General features: G+C 39.6%; 1 protein-coding gene across 1 annotated transcript in view; it reads right to left on the reverse strand.

Annotated features, from left to right (window-relative positions):
- FSHR (follicle stimulating hormone receptor) overlaps positions 1-20972 on the reverse strand; it is an 83120-nt gene that overhangs the window by 41895 nt on the left and 20253 nt on the right. The window contains 1 exon segment of the mRNA XM_054630022.2: positions 11251-11322. Coding sequence (XP_054485997.2) covers positions 11251-11322 — 72 coding nt within the window.

Raw genomic sequence — 20972 nt, forward strand, 5'->3', positions numbered from 1 at the left:
CCACTACTCCTTGTCCTGTTGGGACAGGCCCTGCTGAAATGTTTGCCCCCCTCTTTTGTGCAGTCCATCTCTAAACACTGAAGGGCCAAGTTCCTCGATGGCTTGGGGCAGCAAGCTCTGCTCAGACCTCCTGTAAATCCTGTCCACCACCCCTGGGGCTGCTCCCTGCTCTCCAGGGCAGACCTTGAGTGACACATTTCCATCTCTGGTCTCTAACTCTCCCACCACTTGCAGCCCCTTTATCCCACAAAGGAAATACCCCACAGCCCTTCCTCCAGGGAGCCCTGCTGCTGCCAGCTCTCCTAGAGAGCCTCATCTCGTTGGAAACAGAAATAATAAATAAGCACGTTCTTTTCACTGCGTCGTGCTCACCCCTTCTCACAGCACAGATGGGAAAAGCATAAATCTTAAAAATCCAGCACAAGAAGCCTTAAAAATGTGGGGAATCAAGATGAAAAACACATCACTGTAAAAAGCTCATTCCAAATAAAAGATAAGATTGACAAAGGGATTAGACATGTCTAATGAGCACCTTCACTTCATAATTACACTAGGAAGGATAAACACTTCCAGATAAAGATGTAAATCTTTGTGCTCTTGAGCAGAAAAGCAAGACAGAAACAAACAATGCTTCCAAATTACAAAAACTGTTTTAATTCTGCCCCCACATGAAATTCTGCATTATTCCTGCTTTTAGTGAAGAAACTGCCAAGCACAAGACAAAGTGGAGAGACCATTCCTGGCTGACAAACTCCCTATTTATTACATGAATTTGTTCTGCTCAGAGGATGAAGCACCCTATGAGGTGGACAAAATATATTCTCCATGTGGATGAACAATCCTACAGTTGTTCTGAAATGTTCTCTTGAATGTCCTCCTTCAGAAAGTGACATCAGCAGCTCTCACAAACAAGGTTCTGTCCCTGTCCCCAGCTCCCAGCCTTCTGCTGACTACTCTGGAAAACTTACAGACAGCAAGAGCTCTCCAGCTTTCTGCATTTCTCTCACAACCATTTGTAATTTCCATCTGTGGTGTTGGCTCCCCAAGCATTCAAAATATTTTCTGGCTTAGTATCTGTCTACCATTCTAAATCCTAGCAATTTAAATGTTTCCCAGACTAGTCTCTATGTATGTACAAGCACACATTCATGTATTTAAGTATATATATTCTGCCATGTGGTGAGTAGTTTAGTTACAAAAGGTACCCCACTCTTATTTATTTTTAAAGAATCACATACATATATGGGAGTCTTCATCCAAACCAGGCTCCTGCTCTACATATCAAAACAAATATTCACAGTATTTTGTGTGCAAATTGTTCTTGGCTTGGTCACAAAACAAACAATGGGCAAAATGAATCTCTGGTTTTACACCTGGGATGAATTAGGACCAGCAGAGCCTTTGATAGAAAAATCAAAATGCAGCTCACTAATAATGATAAAATGCCCAGTTGCCTCTCCACTGAGCAAAGGAGCCATCGAACTAATGATTAAATCCACATCAATCATTTGGCATAATAAAAATAAAGGCTGTGCAATATAATGTTGTCAGAGAATCAACATCTCCTGCTTAGAAAATAAATGTCTTGACTTCATCTCAACATTTGTTTTCCATAAATGCTGAGGTTTATATCAGCATTTGTAAAGCAATGGGAAACACTCCTTCATTGCAACATGTCAATTCCACTAGCATTATTCCTAAAATAAATGAGAAAGCTGGATTAAATTAATATAGGAAGATCCTCCTGAAATGGAATTGCCATTTCCAATCTGGTGCCAGACTGCTTCTTTCTACAAACAATATTTAGTAGTGGCAACAATAAAAATTGAGGCAAATCCCATTTAGAGCAAATTTGGCACAATTTCAAGGAGGTCACACCTTTTGCATTCACTCATTGGTACAGTTACAGTACACTCAACAAGATTAACAGAAAAAAATCCTATAAAAACCTTTTTTAATAGCTAGAAAATACCTATTTTTTCTTTTTTTTTTCCCTGAAAAACCTTAATTTTGCATTTACAGTTCTGTTTACAAGTCAGTACATTTTAATTCTGAATTCTATCAAGAAATTTGGGAGTTAATATGAAACTAACACACAAAGGAGAACATTTTTTGAAAATCATTTAGGGATATTAGAATGAATATATTGATTTTATCATGAAAAAGATAATTATTTAATTCAGGACAATATTCTAACACATCATATGAGAAAAAACATATATTTTGCCATGTATGAGTGATGAATTATATTTCAAAATGTAAAATGTAAATAGAACTGGCAATTTTGAGTTCTTGGTTCTGTGGTATATGCAAATAAATTTAATAAATGTACCACTCTGCCACCTTAAGAATTATTTTAAGTTAATTAGTAAATATGTATTTTTATATTTACAAAGTCACTTAGATGGTCATTTATTCTACCTTGAAATCACACAAATCTCATAATAAAATACAAATTGAAACTTTTCTTTCCAAATAGAGGGAATCTTCTGGAGGAAAGAGATGAAAACTGAAGAAGTGACAGATTTTGGGGAAAAATTTTTGATTTTGCCAGCATCCATCCTTCCCTCTTGGAACAAAAAACCCACCCAAAAGCACCTGAGATGGATGCCCAAAAGCTGGCCAGAAAGTAGACATAGCAGCCTCCTCGGCATGCTCTGCCCATGCCCCCGGGAGAAAAGAAGAAAGAGGATGGCATTAATTCTGCACCACAGGATGGCCATCAGTCCTGAGGCTCCTTGCTAGGTCTGCCAGTCACAATAATCAGCTTTATGCCTCAAATGCAAGGACCTGGACTGGGGCTGCCTTGCAAACAGGGGGAAGGAATTGTCTCCATGTGATGCTGAACCTACCGCTTGTCTGGCACAGCTGAAATGGTGGCAGGGGAAGCCCAGAAAACTGTCCAAGAGCAGGGCAAGCCAACTGAGAAATAATCTTACTAATTGAGAAAATTATATTGATAATTCACAACATTTTCAATTGCAGAGGTGGTGTTTGTTTGGTTGGTTTTTTGGGTTGGATTTTTTTTTTCTTCCACCGGAGTGAGACTTTCTTTAAGAACTGCGCCTTTCACCCTCAAATCTCATTTTGGATGAATGAGGCTACTTGAGATCCTACATTTATATATGTAAAAAGGCTATCTTAATTTAGCACACAGTTTTATCTATTTTATTAGGATGGAGGAAGGCAGAAGAGCACTGGATCAAAGTTTCCTCCTGAAACAGAGTGGGAACTCACACAAGCATTTGCCCACGTTTCATGTTTTATGAATTCAGGTAATCTGAACAGTATGTCACTGGGGAAAGGCATTAAAGCATTTAGCATACATTCAGACAAGTTGGTTCCTCTTTTTTTTTTTCTCTCTCTCTCTGTCTAGACAGCTGTAAAACAGGGACCTGAGATGATGTGCAAGATGATGCTCCCATTAAATACTTCAGTCCTTAATGCTGGCTTCACACCAGTGCAGTTAACAAATAAAGATTCTGCTAACAGTTCATTACCACAAAGCTCATTCTTGCTCAACAAAAGCAAGTAATGACAAAATGTATTTTCTTTTTAAATTTATTTTATCAAAGAAAGCAAGCATCAAGATAGTAAACCACATAGAAAGATTTATGGAATACTTCTTTCTTGTGCTCTGATGTGTTTCAATTAAAATATGCAAATATTAGTGTGTTTTTCTGTGAGTTTTTGAATAGAAAATTTAGAAAATGTTGATATGAACACTATTAATTGATTTTACATTTCCTAGCTTCTTCTTCTAAGGGTTTTCACTTTATTTGTAATTTTGTTCCATCCAAGCATTAGAAAAATCCTGAGATCAGATTATCTTTCCCTGAAATGTAGCAAAACTGTAATTAAATCTCTGCTCTTTGACATCGGCAGCGAGTAACTGACATGGATAATAAATTTCTCCTTCAGTTTTTTTAGTTGTGCAAGGGATGACAACAGTAACTGCAAGTGGAAGATCTCTTCCACAGTTAAGCTTTGGCAGGGAAAAGCAGAATACCAAGTGATGATGCAGCAAAAGGTTTATAGATTGTAATAAAGCCACCCAGCCTTCCTTCACTGCCTGTTGTGTTTAGAACACAAGGCATAGCTTCTCCTGGCATGAAATAAGCTGAATTTAGAACACCAGGCTTCCTATATTTTCACCCCAAACACAAAAGTTTGCTATCCAGGGGTGATGTTTCCAAAGGCTGGAGCAATGGAGGGTGGTCTGAAGCAATGGCACAGCCTGGGGAAGGAGAATTACCCCAGAAGCTCACGGAGAGACAGAGGCACAGGCACTGCTCTGCCTGGCTCCTCCACCACCACCATGGGAACAGGAGCCCTGGGAGAAGCTCCTGTGGCTGCTCACCTTCCACATGCCATTTGTGGGAACCCAGCTCAAAGGGCAGAGGGGGCAAAAGAAGGCTGACACAGCCTGAACTGCACGTCTGCCTGAGGACAAGTTTTCTCATGTGATTCTGCTGGATCCATCTTGGAATGGACCAGAGGCCTGAAGTGCCACCAACCCCTCCTCTGAGGAAAAGCCCTGTTCCAGCCCACTGATCACTATCAGACAAAGACTGTCACCTGTGGTAGGGACATCTGGGACTTGCAAGTCCAGCTGCAGGAGCCAGGAGGCCTCCTGTGATTGCTCCCTGCCCGACCACCAGCTTGCTGACTCGTCCAGGGCTGCAGGGAAAGCCCCACATCACAGCAACGGCCCCATTCAAACATTTATTCTTTGGGATAACTGCCTGAATTTTAAATTTCTTTGCCTATGTTGGTTACTTGCCTTAGTGGTTTTGAACAGTAGTCCTCTGTTCCCTGAGAGAAAATGCATGGACTAATTTAAATGCATTAAGCAGCGTACTTATTTTCACGGCCTGCCCTCAAGATGCTGGAAGTTACACAGAAGTTCCTATAATGTAAATTAGAATTTAATATCCATAGAGCTGCACCTTGAGAGTATACCCTGGAGTATTTGCTACCAAAGGATGACTTTTACCTTATTCAGTAGGTATTTTGGTACACAGAATGGTCTGTGTACCACTTTCACCTTAGGGATGTAAATAAGTACTTTTATAAGCATGCACTACTTAACTTATATATCACAGCAGATCCTAAAATCCATATTTTTCCACTTGCAAAAAAAAATAAAAAGCAGGTTAATCCCAATGATGCAACAAAAGGTAGAAAGCAACTCCTGCCTAGATAAAATTTCCAAATGCTTTGGCTACACTTAATCATAACCATTTTCTCATTTTGAGAAATGAACTTATTTAAGCCTGGCCTTTTGCTTATCAAATGAGGCAGCACACAATAAAAGAAAAACTGGAGAAGCTGTGAAATGCTGAACAGCTTTCTTGGTAGCAGAAGACACAGCCTGCTCGTCCTTAGGTGATCCTGTGATTTCTGCCTTCCCCCCTTCCCTCCCACATCCTTGGGCTCTACGCTGAAAAGTGTCACAGAGTCACCTGCAGGAGCTTAATGAGGCTGATTTTAGGAGCACATGGGATGGGTTAGCCCCTTGCTAGCCCAGGCAGCCTGATTGCTACTGCTGAAGAAGGTCTGGATGGTGAATGCATCAATTTGCCAGGTTGTTATAACTTGCTAGAGAAAGTGAAGTCTCCGTGTTCTGCCAAATTTTCTAGGTGAGACTCACAACCAAGACAAGAATTCTGGTCCTTCCCCAGCCACCGAAAGAGAGACACCCCTTGATTCAAAATTCTCTCTTCTGGTCTCCATTACCCACAAGTAACTCCTCTGAGTTTAGACAAAACATAAAAGGTGATCTCAGTGTGATCACTCAGTGTGATCCAGCTGAGTCAAAGGAAGTGGGACTTGCCTTTTAGCCTAGAGGGGCAAACAGGAGAGGTTTTATCATCATCCATTAGGTTGGTTGTTGTTTGTGAAATAAGCTGGTGCTTGTGTGTCTAGGTCACAGAGCAGCAGCATTTGTCCTTAGGAACTATCAATGGAGGCACAGTCTAAACAAAGAGAACACCAGAAAATCTTGAATGCTAAGTAATTTAGTAAATTAGTAATTTACTAATCTTAGTAATTTACTAAGTAATTTAGTAAATACATAATTCAGGGCTAGTTTTCTCTACCAATTCATGAAGAAGCAGTAGATAGCTGCTGTTTTCCATGGACAGAAAACTTTCCTTTCCAGGAGTGTCAGCTCTGGTGGCTTCCCTCCACCCTAGAAGCTTTAGCTTTCCATGATCTCCAGAGCTGATTATGGATTTAGCTCATCAAGCTCTGTTGTCCATACCATGGTTCATGCTCTTAAAATGTGTCTTTGCCAGCATCTCCTATAAAAATGCTTCCCTCCAATTACTCCAAAATAAAAACAGGGCTGATAATGGTGCTTTTTTCCCCTCTGTGACATCTTCTAGTTCCAGAAGTACTTCATCCTCACAACTGAGTTTCCTTAGGCTGCACATAGGTTGGGTTTGAGAGCAAATGATGAACCAAAGCATTATGTTTTAGCTTAAACCCTTCAAAAAAGAACAAATAACTGATGATGAATTTTCAAGGGGATTGTGCCTCAGGGTACAGACATGAAGCCTCTTTTGCTTGCACAGGGTAACACAATCAGATCAAGCTTCCTATATATATAATGCCCAAATCAAGCCTTGTTAGATCAAGATTCACAAATCTACTTTGCCACCTCATAGTAACAGCAGGAAACTCAGAAACAGAAAAAGAGAGACTTAGTGTTGCTTCTGACTGCCTCTACTCCAAATTAAGCTCTTTCTGTGCAGGTTGAGGATGACACAGCTGCTGCTGAGCATGTCAGATTGATTTTTCCAGGTGTGTGCCTGCATGAGACTGCTTTTTAATTTAGTAACTGGAGGGTTAATTAGTTCTGGGAGTGTAAATAAGTTGGTTAAGCAGAAGTCCAGAAGAACTGCCACGTTCCAATTGTCTAAGACCTAGGAGTAGACTAAACATGTAGCAAAAATAACCAGTCTGCTTTCCTGAACACCTATTTGCTAAATTGACATGAAGCCAGAGTTGTGCAGAAGTTGGAGAGCTGCTGGCAACAAGATGGCAAGGCTGTTCCTCAAACCTGTGGGATTCTGAAAGGGTTTTCTGTAGGAAAATTCAAGTTGCATGTTTAGTAAGAGAAGCCTCTGATATTTAGAGCCTGTAAGTTTATTTCATAACTTCAAACATTTTATTTAAGAAGCAAAGATCCTTCTCCCAGAACATACTTCAGGAAAGTTGTTGCACCATATGACAGTCTGCAGAATGGTCATTTCATGTTTTGTCAGCAACTGAAGGAATTTAGATGGTTGAGAAAATAATGACAAACTAGAAAATGGTTCAAATGGGCTCTCACTCTTAAAAGAATAAAAAAAGGAAAAAGTATTCCAATGACAATATTGCCAAATTAAAAAAATCAGGTGAAACCCAAAAGATTTTGTCTTGGTTACCAAAACTGGAGCTCCATCAGAGAGGTCAGATCAACACCTCCATGCCCACATTTCCAAGTCACACTAGTTTTTCCTTTATGAATCATGGTCATTAGTATCCATTCTGGAAAGTCCTTGACAGTCCAAAGAGAAAAAAATTGAGAACTTGCCTGGATACTCTGACTGAAAAGTATTTGACATTTTCTGGAAAAATACATATATTTAAGTTCTCAGCAGTTTAAATGTTTGGGAAGATACTAAAATGCATAGTGAAAGCAGGAAAATATAAAGGAATTATTTTTCTTTGAAAAACAGAAAATTCAAAAGCCTTCATTCACTTTGAAGGGAAATATAAGAGATTTAGTATTCTTAGGGAGGACTCATCTCTGATTTAGCCTAGAATCACAGAACCATTAAGGTTGGAAAAGACAGATATTTCACAGGATATTCTGACTTGGAAGGGTCCCTCAAGGATCACTGAGACCTCTAAAATCATCAAGTCCAACCTTTGACCAAACACCACCATGTCAAGTAAACCTGTGATGTCCAGTCATTTCTTGAACACCTTCAGGGGTGGTGACTCTACCACTTCCATGGGCAGCCTATTCCAATGCCTTAAAACCCTTTCTGGAAATTCTGACATTCTCCCTGGTCCAAACTTGACGTCCCCTGGCAAAGCTTGAGGACATTCCCTCTTGTTCTATTTGCCTGGGAGAAGAGGCCAAGCCCCACCTGGCTACAGCCTCCTTTCAGGAGATGTTCTGAGGATAACCAGTCTTTCTGTTAAAGGTTGAGGCAAAGAAAGAATTAAGAAATCAAGAAAGCATAAACACCTCAGTGTTTTCCTCATCCTTAGTGCCAATGTTTCCCCCTGGGTCCACTAAAGGAGTGAGATTTTCCTTGGCCCTACTTTTGCCGTTAATATATTTATAAACCCCCTTTTATTTCCTTTCACAGCAGTGGCCAGATTGAATTCTAACTGAGCTTTTGCCTCTCTAATTTTCTCTCTACATGACCTAATGACATCCTTGTATTCTTCCTGAGTTGCCTGACCTTTCCAAACGTCATAAACTATTTTTTCCCTGGGTTGCTGCGAAAGCTCTGTGTTGATCTTCTTACCCAACAGCTCATCTTTCAGCACATAAAGACACTACTTCTGTGCCTTTAAGATCTCCTCCTTGAAGCCTTCCTGAACTTCTTATTCAGGACTCTTTCCCAAAGGACTCTCTGAACCAGTGTCCTAAGCAGGCCAAAGTCTACTATGCCCTGTGGGAACCCAGGACATCCCTCTGGCTGTCCTGAGCAGCCAAGACCCCTGCCAGGGGGCTCAGAAGCCCTGGCATGGAGCCCAAAATGCCTGTGGTTTTGATTATGACCCATGGAGCAAATTACCAACCTTAGATGAAGATCTGCAAGCCACAACAGTTTAGGTAGAATAATAGTGAAGTTATCACAGGGTGAAAAAGTAGATTTTGGGTTTTCTGGAATGGGGATTCAGCAGGGCAAGATGGAGGGAACTGGGCATGTCCAGCCTTTCTCCTTCTTCTTCTTGGCCTCCATCTTCTGCTGGGATGTTGGCACTTTTGGATTGGTTTAGAGTAGAAGCTCACTGTCTAACATAGGTGATAGGTACTGGAAAGTAATTGTAAACATTGTACACATTGTAGTTTTTAGTATAAAGACATAACACAGCCCCTGGGGCAGGCAGAATCCCTCGGGCTGTCTTGCTGAGCAGACCTTGGCAGGTCAGGAGGAAGAATTTTATAGATGAGATACAATAAACAACCTTGAGACCGAGAAATGAAGAGCCCTGACTCCTTCTTCAAGTGTTGGGCTGGGAAAAGAGACCTTGGAACTCTTCTAGGGGTCACTCTGACCAGCTAGAGGCCCCGACAATGCCCAAGATGGCCTCTGACCATCACATTTCCAACTTGCAATCAACTGCTTCATTCCCTAGGGATGGTTCCAAAGACCACCATTTCTCTCCAAATTCAGGGCTTTAACACCCATCCTGTTCTCAGAAACACACTTAGGAATGATGTATTAGTGATTAAAATCACGAATGCAGCTATGCTGGACTGAAGAAAATGCTGTTTTTCTTCAGTAACACGTTCAGGAAATATTGTCACTCTTCATTTTTAGCCTACTCAGTTCTAGGGGAGCACACACATACACTACATTGAAGTGTCTCATTTGTATACATCAGGCCATCCACATTTTACCATATGGAGGTATCACATTATTAATAGCTGTTTTCCTTAAATAGGCTACAGTTTGCTTAATCTTTCTTTCTGTGCATGATCTTGCAAGAGTAAAAAGGCTTTCATACAAAGGCTGTGTTTTTATATGCAAATCTATTATTTGATTACCCACTTTTTTTGTCCCTACGTTATCATGAATATTTTTGATGAATGTTTTATGGGTTAGGTTTAGGATTTGTGAGCTATTTCAAATTTTATCTGTTTGCTATATCATCTGCAAATACCACAGTTTTGTTGATGTTGATTGGCCTCATTTACATATTTATCACACTTTTATTTTCAAGGAAATTTTGCTATAAACTTACTGTCCCCATTTCTCCTCCATGTACTACTAGTAGATGGATGTATTTTCAAATTGAGTCCATTTCCATATATAATTTTTTGGTTAACAATAAATCACCACTTAGAAACATCCCATTCAATGCCTTTATACACATCTGACATATGGTTTCTGAGTAATTAAAGATAACAGAAGCAGCTCACAATGCACTTTGCAGCCCACTTCACAGTCCAAAGTGCTCAATGATTTTCCATAAGGACAAGGCTAAAACGAACCCTCACCACCTTCTTGCTAAATCCCTTATTCATGCAAGAGTACAAGGGAGAAGGGTAGGAATGATGCAGAGAAATGTCCTTTGGAGTTCTGCCATTGCACACACAGCACTGAAAAAGGTACTGCATTTTAAGTATATTTCCTCACTCCCACTCAGACTGCTCCTGGGTGAACAGCCTGTTTGTGATCCCCTCCTGTCAGGGTGCAAGTGCTGTTCTGTTTCTAAGCAAAATGGGACTTGCCCATATATGAGATATTTCAGAAATATCGTACATGAGGCAGAATAGTTCAGGTTGGACAGTGAGGGTTATAATTTTTGGTGTTAGCACCAGCTAAGCCATAGGTTTCCTGTTGTTAAAGAGAAGTAGGAAACATGTCACACAGGGTTTTCCCTTCTGGTGGTGGAGCTGCAATGCCTCCACAATAGCATACTAATGAATGTAAGATACATCTGTTCATCAAAGGTGCTCATAATTGTACCTCCAGGCTGATCACTAAAATTCACAGAAATGAGCTGCTTACACTCTTTGTGTACTAAGATTTTTGGATCTATCACCTGTAAGAAAATTCTCTCATGCATCCTGCCAGCTGCCTCTGAGCATGCACAAAACAATCCTATTTAGTTAATTCATTAGTGAAAAGAGAATTAGCTGACCTATTATTAACAGGAGCTCTTTCCTCCCTAATCTTTCCAACTGCTTCATTCCAAAACTCACAAAATATTCAGTTTCCTGTGATCTTCTGCTATGGCACTGTATTTATTAACTGCAATGACACTCCATGCTCAACCAGCCCATTGACTGAAGACTGCCCGGTTGCTGATATGAAAATGTATTTATGACAACATTGTTCTGGAAGGTGTCAATAAAAAAAGCATTCCATTTTTTTACTTTAGACAGAAAGATAAAACTATATGAAGCTCAGTGATAGGAACTTGCTAACAGGCTGTAAAAGGAGTTGCAATCAGAAAGTGCTGCTTGGAGTAAAATAGTTGTTTCCTAGTAAATATTAACACAATACATACATTTTCTCTAGGTCAACAAGTCCTGTGAAAGCTCCTTTGGGAATGACTCTCATCTTGGTGAGGACAAATCTCCTGAAAATAGAGAAAACAGGGTGGTTACTTACTATTCATGACACAGGACTGTGAAGTAGCCTTGCCAGCACAGGAGAAGCCTTTCTCACAGGCACAAGGATGGTCTCATGGCTGAAGGCTTTGGCATCTAAATACAGCTGTGACATCCAAAATTACAGCACAGCACTGGGGTTCCTCAGGGGAAAAAGCATCATTAGTAGTTGCCATTTCCCTTTTTGCTACACAAAGAAATCCAGACTTGCAGCTTCTCTGTTTGCTCAGAGGGAACAGCATCTTTCTCATCTCAACTGCTCTTCTGAGTGATGCTCAAGCACAGGATGAAGCAGCCCTGTGGAGCCAGACTGGGATGAGGTGCTTACTCAAGGCTGTAAAGTGCTCCATCCATGCTCATTCAGGAAAATTCCTTGATCTGCTTGCTGCACAGATAATTTGAGGAGTCAGCTACTGTCTCACATCATTGCAGCTTTAATAACTTTATGGCTTCTCACAGTCTCTCTTCTAATTAGTTCATAATATGCCACAAAATTGGGACTTTGGAATACTTGATCACACATGCACCAGGACAACATTTTTATCATTTTTAAAAGTCACAGAATATGCTTTATGAAGAAAACCCATTTGAAATATTTGAAGTGTAAGGATTTTTGTTAACCTAGAGTTATCTCCTCTATTCTCAATTAACAAAAAGGACTAGAAAAATTCTGATAGAACTCAGCAAATGATATATAGGGTTTCTACTACTCAGAGAAATAAGGTGTCATCTGCATGATTGTTTTCTTTCACATGTATAATCATTGATAAGAAGCTAGCACAAACAAATGCATATATTAACCTGAGCTGCTGTTCACAAGCCATCAGATAATATTGGTTGCATTGAGAGACAGTTGTTGAAAAGTTTTTTTTCCTTTATTTTAAAAAAACACCCACCCAAGCTACACACATGAACATGTTACATACCTACATCACCCCTGGGATTTAGTTTCATAGTCTATTTTTCTGTGGAAGTGGTGATGAATTTTTTTCTGCATTACTATGGAATTATTTTATTTAGTGAGCATATCTGTCAGACCACCCCTAATTTTCATCATCTCAGAACTGGCTTTGCATGGCTGTTTGGGATCACCTTTCAGCTCATATGCTGTCTCATTGTAAGGTCTGCAGGAGGACAGAAATGAGAACTCAGCCTGCTATTACCTGCTGTTCAGTCCTGCAATTTTTAACACAATGCCTGAAAACTAGAGACTTACTTTACCATTCACATAAAGTATTCATGCAATCCTCATCTATGTTTTACTTCAGATAATTAGCTGAGAATTTTACTGCGAGATTATCATGTTTTAATCAAAATTTTAGGGGAGAAAACCTATTGTTCTCTCAGAGTACCTACGTGACAAGTTCACATTTTTTAATTGTAGGTCTTTAATAGAATCTACCCCCTTATGAGTTAATATTTACTTAAGCAGAAAAAGTCAATGCATACCTCACCTAGTTCCAGAGATGTCATAGTGATTACACCAGGAGTGAACTTGGTCCCACACTTTTTAAACATTGAAATTTATGGTATTCTCAGTTGTGAAAGATGATGAAGTCAATTTGGTATTTCATTATTCTTGTACTATCGTTAATGTAAATCAGAAAGAGCTTCAACACACTGTCACACAAGAATTACAGTATTGAGATCATTATGCAAATGTTAGAAGGATAAAAGAGCTTCCAGAAAAGGCCTAACCTGGATTAGGCAATTTGTAAAACCTGACTGAAAATGGGGCTGGTGTAATGCATGCAAAGCTGTGGCTGTGCTTTCAGAGTGGATGGGTACAATGGATCCTTGCAGAACACCCAGCAGGCTTAGTGCTACAAAGCTGAACCATCAGGAAACCCTTTAACTTTGATCTGCTTTGAAATCTCTCTCAAACTCTGCTTTGTCAAAATGCACGCCTAATTTCCAAGCCCTAAAAAAAGGGCTTTGTCTGAAAAGCCACCAATCATTTTTTTATGGCAATGTGCTAAAATGAATCCTCTCTCTGCAGTCACAGGTCATCAGGACGTTTGCAATTTTTAATTAAACACTGTGCTATGCTGTGCTTCACCACAACAAGAAGTTATAGTCTGATACAGAAACTAATGAAAAGGAGGGAGCCTCATTCATGGATGGGGTTACTGATATGAGAAAAGCCTCATCTGCATAAAACTAAAAATCAGACCTTGAGTTTCTTTGTTGAGGATCCTGATATCCTGTGTTAATAAGGTGCCAGAATTCAGGATCCACGTGTCTAATGCCCTGAAGCAGTTAAAACAGAATTGAAGTTTAATAGCTGGAATCTCATATTCCACTTAAAAAAAAAAATTAAGGTTAATTGTTTTTAAACTTCTCTGTGTGAGCTATAGAAAGTCAGACTTAAAGGCATAACTAACAGTGAAAATTAGAATCAGCTACTCATTGAATTATCAACTGTATAATGAATAGAATCTATTATAACTAGCCAAATCCTTTAGTGTCAATAAATCTCACCAATTAGTCTCCAAGAATCAATCTGTACTTAACATGAGATACTGGCTGTTCAGTACCAATTCTTTCTGAGCTACATGGAGAAAATAAATGGAAAGCATTTCCTAGGTTTTGTTTCTGGCACTATTTTAGGGTCAAATAAATGAATACAGCCCACCTTTGCTCAGGCATGTTTCATGTCAAGAGAAGCAAGTAAAGAAAGGCTTCCTTTAAAAAAATGTGTACTTGAGACAGAAATGCAGTGTTTGGTCCTAAAAATTTATGTTGGCACTTAGTTACCAGCAAGGAAATCATTGAAAGGCCTAAACATTCAGTGACTGGTGTGGAATTGAAAACCCAGAGCCAGGTGCCCAACGCAAGGCATGAGAAAGTCCCAGTGAGAAACTCCAGTGTTGGAACCACCAAAAACTTAACAAATGACACAGCAGGAAGCATGGAAATGGAAATAAGCCCCAGATGGTCACATGGTTATCCTGCATTGTGTGAAGGCAATATTCATAGCTGGAAATATAAAAATGGCAATATTAGTTACTGTTATTAACTAGGTAAAAGGATAGATTTCAGTCTGGCCCATTGCTTCAATGATATCCAGGAGAGGTTTCTAAATCCTGACTTAAATATCTGTTGAAAGTGATTCTTGAGAAAAACTCCTCAAGAGTCCCTCACAGGTAGGAACTGAAGCTATCTGCTCCAGTTTTACAATCACACTCGTACTTTCTATATTTCTCTGGACTGAACATACAAAATTCCCACAGCTTTTTTTCCATTTCTCATTTTTAATTGTTTTACATATCTCTATTGTATCAATTTCATTTGTCCCATGAATGGGTTTGAGTAAACTCCTCTATTATAAAGCTACTAAAAAAAATGTTGCAACTTAAAGCTAGACCTGTCAAGATGAGGACAGAACTATCTCCTATAGATTTGTTTATTTATATAGGACATTTTAACCTGATGTTTAAAACAGTAGCATCTTGGTTGATATGAAGCCACTGACACAGATGACTTGCACTTTATACCACTATGAAGAACAAACAATAGAAATGCATCTTGTTTCTGTATGGCTGTGTCCAGCACCACAGAAATATCACAGTGACCAATTAATCTCAAAGCCTGTAGAGGACATAATGCAAAGAACAGAAATTAGCAGGTACTGCTAAAATGTTCTGGAATAACCCTCTAACATTTCCAGTTATGAAGAGATTTATTGATCTTTTCTTAAAATAGAGTCTTCTTCAGCTGAAGTAGTTCAGACAGGAGGAGCATAAGACACAAAGAAAAAAAAAATCTTCAGAAAAATTAATGTTCTCTCATGGAGCCCCACATGATTCCAGTGATAGAAAGGAGATTGACCTCTTAATGAAAGGATGGAGGACTGGATATCATTATTCAAATACCTGATGCTCAAGGTACGGGTGATTAAAAGGCTTGTAAAATCAGAAGATTAAAAAAGTGGACCTATACAGGTAATTTCTGCTAATTGTCCCTGAAAAAAAAGTGCAAAGGAAACCTGTGGAGTGAAGCCAATGTAGCTACACTGTGTTTGTGAGGTTAGCCATTTGTGTTCAGAATGGTGCATTTTACACATTCATCAAAAGAATTCTCAGACCCTGGTCCCACAAGTTTTTCTTGAGCAATTGCTAAGGTGCTCTTTGGCACAAATTTTCCACCAGAACTTGCTCCCACATTGTTTTTGTGTCCCCTCCTCCCAGCTCCCTTCCTTGTCCCTGCCACTGGCAATAACCTTGCACAACAAAGAACTGCACTGATTATCAGAAATTAGACTGGTTTAAAAAAAATAAAACAATTTCTGCATCATAAAGCCTGGCTGAATTTAGGTCTTTCAAAACACTCGTTAAAACACATTTCTTAGATCTACTTAAGTCACACACAGTTAATCAGAAAAGTGTGTGCATTGTAGAATTATCTTCTCTGCCTCATGTAAATTGCAAATTCTTGACATTAAAATGAACTATATCAAGCAGATACTATAAACTTTATAACTTAAAGACCAAAGAAAAATAAAAGAAAAAGCCAAAAAGATTCAGTGACCATAATGCTAAATCACCAACTTTGGTTCCAAAGAATTAAATGTGATAGGATTTTGAAGAACATTTTTACTTTAATCTCTGAGCTAATAGACTGATGCTATCACCTTCTAATCCTCTGCAGCAATGTGCATTTTGTCAAACAAAGATTTATAGTGAAATTTAATTTACTCTCTGTAATTCTTTTTGGTTATTTCTTTGTTGTTTCTTTGTTTTTTCTTCTTGCTTTGGAGGTTCCTGCACAAGCAACAGAAGAATTTTTGCTTTACATCAGGGGAAGGCAAAATGATTCTATGACCTATTTAACGTGCTCTTGATTAAATGCACAAATCAACAAGATCCTGCATCCTGGTGGGGTGGGGCTTTTTTCTGTTTTTGCTTGATTAGTCAATACAACAGTGAAGGACTATTTTGCTTTTCATGTTGTATAATAGGAGACAAATAGATACTGCAGACCACATCCCAGATGGTGTAAATCAATTGATCTGTGCCACTTTGGCCCTAAACTTCTGTCCTAATTCTCACCAGAATGAATAATGAGATTCCTTAGAGCGGAATGTGATTTAATTTAAATTTATGAAGAACATTTGTAAGCCTCCAGCTCACTGAAATGGGTTCACACTGTCATCTGACTTCAGTGTGACTGGGGGGGCCTGGTTCTAGTGAACATCTCACAGGGAAGGGGCATATGTAGATATATATGAACATTGAAGTATTTCTCCTACTCAGCTGCCTAGGTGGAAAATCTCTGGTATCTATTAAGTAGCCTGTAGGTGCTTTCAGACAAAGCTATGTTTTCCCTTTCTTAACAGCAGGCAGAGAGAATTACAAAAGTCATAAATTGGATGCTAAACATCAGGCTTCAAACCCCATCAAGCTAAATGCAAAAAGCTTGGGTTTATTTGCCTTTTAGTTTTAAAGTCTTTAGAGTGCATTCATATCATGCTGCTAAGCTATTTCCAACACTCATGAGGCTTTAATTTAAGAATGGGAAAAGATTTGTATTAGTCACCTCAATTCCATGGGATTCTGAAGTAGGGACTTTGTAAAGCTGAGTAAAGCAGGATCGTGAGGAATGGCACAGGTAGTGACAAAAAACATCTCTCACCATCCTGCTGGCTCATCTTTTCAGAGAGATATGGCATTATCTTAAGAGAAACCCAAAGCCAAGCAGAATATTTCTCTAATAATGACTCTTCGTGTAACTACAGATTCATTTCAAAGAGTGGACCCTGATAGCTCAGGCACACTTGAATAATGGAGGAAGAGCTTTGCAATTCATTTGTTCAACTGAGACATGATCTATGGATTTGAGTGTCTGAGAGGCCCTACTTCATACACATGTAAATGGATTTATGAGAGAAAGAGCATAATCCCTTGCTAACATGCACAATCTGGATTGAAGCATCTGATCACTGCATCCACCTAATGTGCTTAAGTCAGCGCCTCATCCCTTTTGAATGCTTGAGGAAGAAGTTATCTAGACAGTGCAGCTGGTTTATTCCTCTTGTGGGATAATAAAAGCTGGTAAAGGTGAGTATTCCAAGGAAAATCTAGGCAGTGCACATTTTATGAAGAAGACAGAAAACGTAGGGTTAATCTGGGAGGGAACGTGTCCTCCTTTCAGGAAGGCTACTTGGCAATCTCTCCAGGTCTGGGAGAGATGTAAAGGGCATCTATGAAAAATAAAATATTTTGGTTTGTGAGCAATTAAATAAAGTATTGTACAGAGAAAGTAAATACAATTAGAACTGTGTTGATAAAATTATTAGTGATGTCCATCTGCTTTGCAGGTCTGAGTCTAAAAGGAATAAGTGCAGCAGCTGATGAAAAATCACTTCTTAATCTTTATCAGGCCTCCCATAAAAATCAATTTCCTTTTCTTCTTGGAATTAGATTAAAAGGATAATCAACAGTACTGATTGCATTCCTATTCTAAATTTAGTTAACACTTACCCAGTGTAATAATGCCCCCCAGCCACAAAAAGCTGCAGGGAAGCATTTCAAGATCACACCCCCAATGCCCTTTTCACTTGCAGAGTGCCCACAACACCATAGCATGGATAACAACAGGTCTGTTTTCTCAGCAGAGCTGTGATGCTGCTCCCACAGGCACACAGCAAATTTGCTGTGGGATTTGTTTTTCCCCGAGGACCTTGCTTAGGTCAGCTAATTAATTGCCCACAGTGCCAGTAGGCAGCTAACAGCTGATAAGGAGAGATAAGGAAGCAGAAAACTGTTGAGAAAAAAAACCAAACAAAAAAGCACAAAAAACCCAACAAAACAACCAAGCATCTAAAAGACTGTAAAAGTGGTCAAGCAACGGGCCTGTAAAGCTTACTCTCCCTCCTCCCTGGGTTAGTTTTCCAAAGCCAAGGCATGTTTAGTCTCAGCACTGATAGCCTTTTCATTTCTGGACAAAGCACACACTGTCCTCAGTAGCGCTGCCTCATCCCCCAGGGCACAGCAGATAGCTTCCTTCTGAGGTCACACGTGCAGCCAGTTAAAAATAAAGCTCCAAGATGCTTTTAAATAGCTCTGCTCGAATAAGGTGGGAGGAATCTGGATATGGAGGAACAGGAAAAAAAAAAAGGGGAGATGGCAAAACTCCTAATCAGAAAAAGGAATGCAACACCAAGACTTTTACTCATTGATGGTCTACACCTATCGTAGTTATTTCAGTGTATTTAGCTTGTGTTGATTTACACTGAGGCAAAGCTGGAGATGCACAAGAGTTGTGATTATTCAGACCAGCTGCCTGTGTGTGTTAACTGACTTTGTAAAGTCCCTGACAATCAACTCTATTGAAGATTTAGGTGCAAGTAGCAGTAGCTACACAATGACATCAGGTAAAGCAGGCAAAGCAACGTTGTCTAGGCAGGAAGGATCTCCTCCCTGCTTTAAGCTTCCCCAGAGCTGTAGCAAAGCAAAGTTGGAGCTCTGGATTCCTCTACAGTATATACACTTAGAGAGAAGAAGGGTTTGCTGCTGAGCACAAATTGCAACAAACAAGTCCTCTTTAGGCCTCTGAGCAGAATCACAGTTATCATGTTTGCATCTGGGAAGAGTTTAACTGCTTGGAATGAGTTACCACAAAAAAGACCAGCAGTAAGCTTGAAAGCACAGCTAAAATTGCTTCTATTAATGTCAAAGGCATGCTGTGAAAAGTGTTCTGTGCAAGACAAATAACACCAGTGAATGAAGTTATCCTGTCTTGGTTACAGAGAGCCAGGAAATAGAGATTGCTTTATTTTTACAAATAGCTGTACTTTTATTAGTTTTGATTATCCTGTAAGACACTATGTTACTTTTAGAAGAGCACATCCTTGTTCCTCACAGCTTACTTACAGGGGGCCTTTGAGAAATGTACAGCATGTGATGAATGTACAGCTTCCTTAAAACCTGACCTTGATATCTGCAACCATCTTTATGGTGAGGAGGAGCCATGAAAAATTCATTCACTCCGAGCAACATTCTTCGTGATACATCTATTTATGTTAATAGCTCTAAATTAATATCTCTGCATATTTTCCCAACAAAAGGAACATTGTACAAGTACTGGGTATTTTGCTCTTGCAAAAAGAATGTTTCACTTTGTGTTCTTTCCCATGGGCAGCTTGTCAAGGCAAATACAGTTCTGGAAAGTGTCCACAGTCCAATCAGATGGGAAGCTTTTTAGGTATTGTCTTCACAACTTTCTTCCCCTCTTTTGATTCAGTCCAAGAATAGCCATCCTACTCACACACAGCCAGTCACTTAGACTCTTCCTGTCCCAAGAATGAGTCAAAAAAGATCTTACTTCACAGCAGGGAGAGAACTGGGGTTTGTTCATCATCTGAGGTCATACCTGAAAGGTGACAAATGTTCTTTGTGTGTAGAGTTTCTGCCTCTAAAACTTTGGGACTTGCTATGTTGGCAGGGTCACCATACATGATGTTATTTTTGTGGACTGAGACAAATCCTCCAGGGACAAAATCCCTTCAGTGTCGGAACTCAGCACATCCCTCTGGATGTCCAGAGTTGCTGAGGACACCGCCGGGGGGCTCGGAGACCCTGGCACGCAGCCCAAAACACCTGGGGATTTGATTTTGACCCCTGGAGCAAGTTGCCAGCTTTGTATGAGGATCTGAAAGTCACAGAGGTTTGAATAGTATAAGAATAATAATTTTATCACAGGGTGAAAATGTAGATTTTAGGATTTTTGGTATGGAGGTTATGGGGACAAAGATGGAGGAACTTGGGTGTGTCTAGCCTTCCTTCTTCTTCTTCTTCTTGGTCTCCATTTTCTGCTGTGATGTTGGCACTTTGGGATTAGAAGTGCACTGTCTAACACAGGTGATAGGTATTGGGAATTAAGTGTAAATATGTTATACGTAGTTTGTAGTATAAAATGACAACACTGGCTCAGGGGTGGTCAGAGTGCCCAGCAGATCTCAGCTGGGCAGAAAGAAAATTTTATAGATAAGAATTAATAAACAACTTCAAGATGGAAAAGTGAAGGGTCCAGACTCATTCTTCAACAGCACGGGCCGAAACAGAGACACCCTACGCATCTCGGGGCTGCAATTATCAACAGCAACCCGAGACTTCAGCTCTGAGTTGGGTGCCTTAGGAAAGGTAAAAGAGAAAAGGAAGCTTTTCTGCAGAACTTCTTGCTGAACCATCATTGGATAGGAAAAACACCAAATTAATTATTTGTACCTGTGTCACTTTATCTTGATAAATTCATTAGAAACAACTAGAGTGCTTTTATCTCCTTTCCCATCCATATCTTCATAGGCACTATACCTGTGCTGCTTCATGGGACACAGCTGAATATATCCCAGAACATTAATGAAACAAATATCCCAGAATATTAATGAAATAAAAAGAAAGACACTCACTGTTACATTCCCTACTTAGCACACAGTCTAAGAAGTAACAGGGTCCCCACCAAATATTTGGATTAATTTGGATACATGCAAAGGCTTGTTTGAAGTTGTAATGAGATATCAGATACTCCCAGTGCCAGAGCAGTCAGAAACCATTTAAGAAACAGCACTGAGACACTGTACTCCTCTTTCCTATCTGAATATAAGCTTTGAAAAAGTAAA

The sequence above is a fragment of the Agelaius phoeniceus genome, chromosome 3, assembly GCF_051311805.1.
Source record: "Agelaius phoeniceus isolate bAgePho1 chromosome 3, bAgePho1.hap1, whole genome shotgun sequence".
Classification (NCBI taxonomy): Eukaryota; Metazoa; Chordata; class Aves; order Passeriformes; family Icteridae; genus Agelaius; species Agelaius phoeniceus.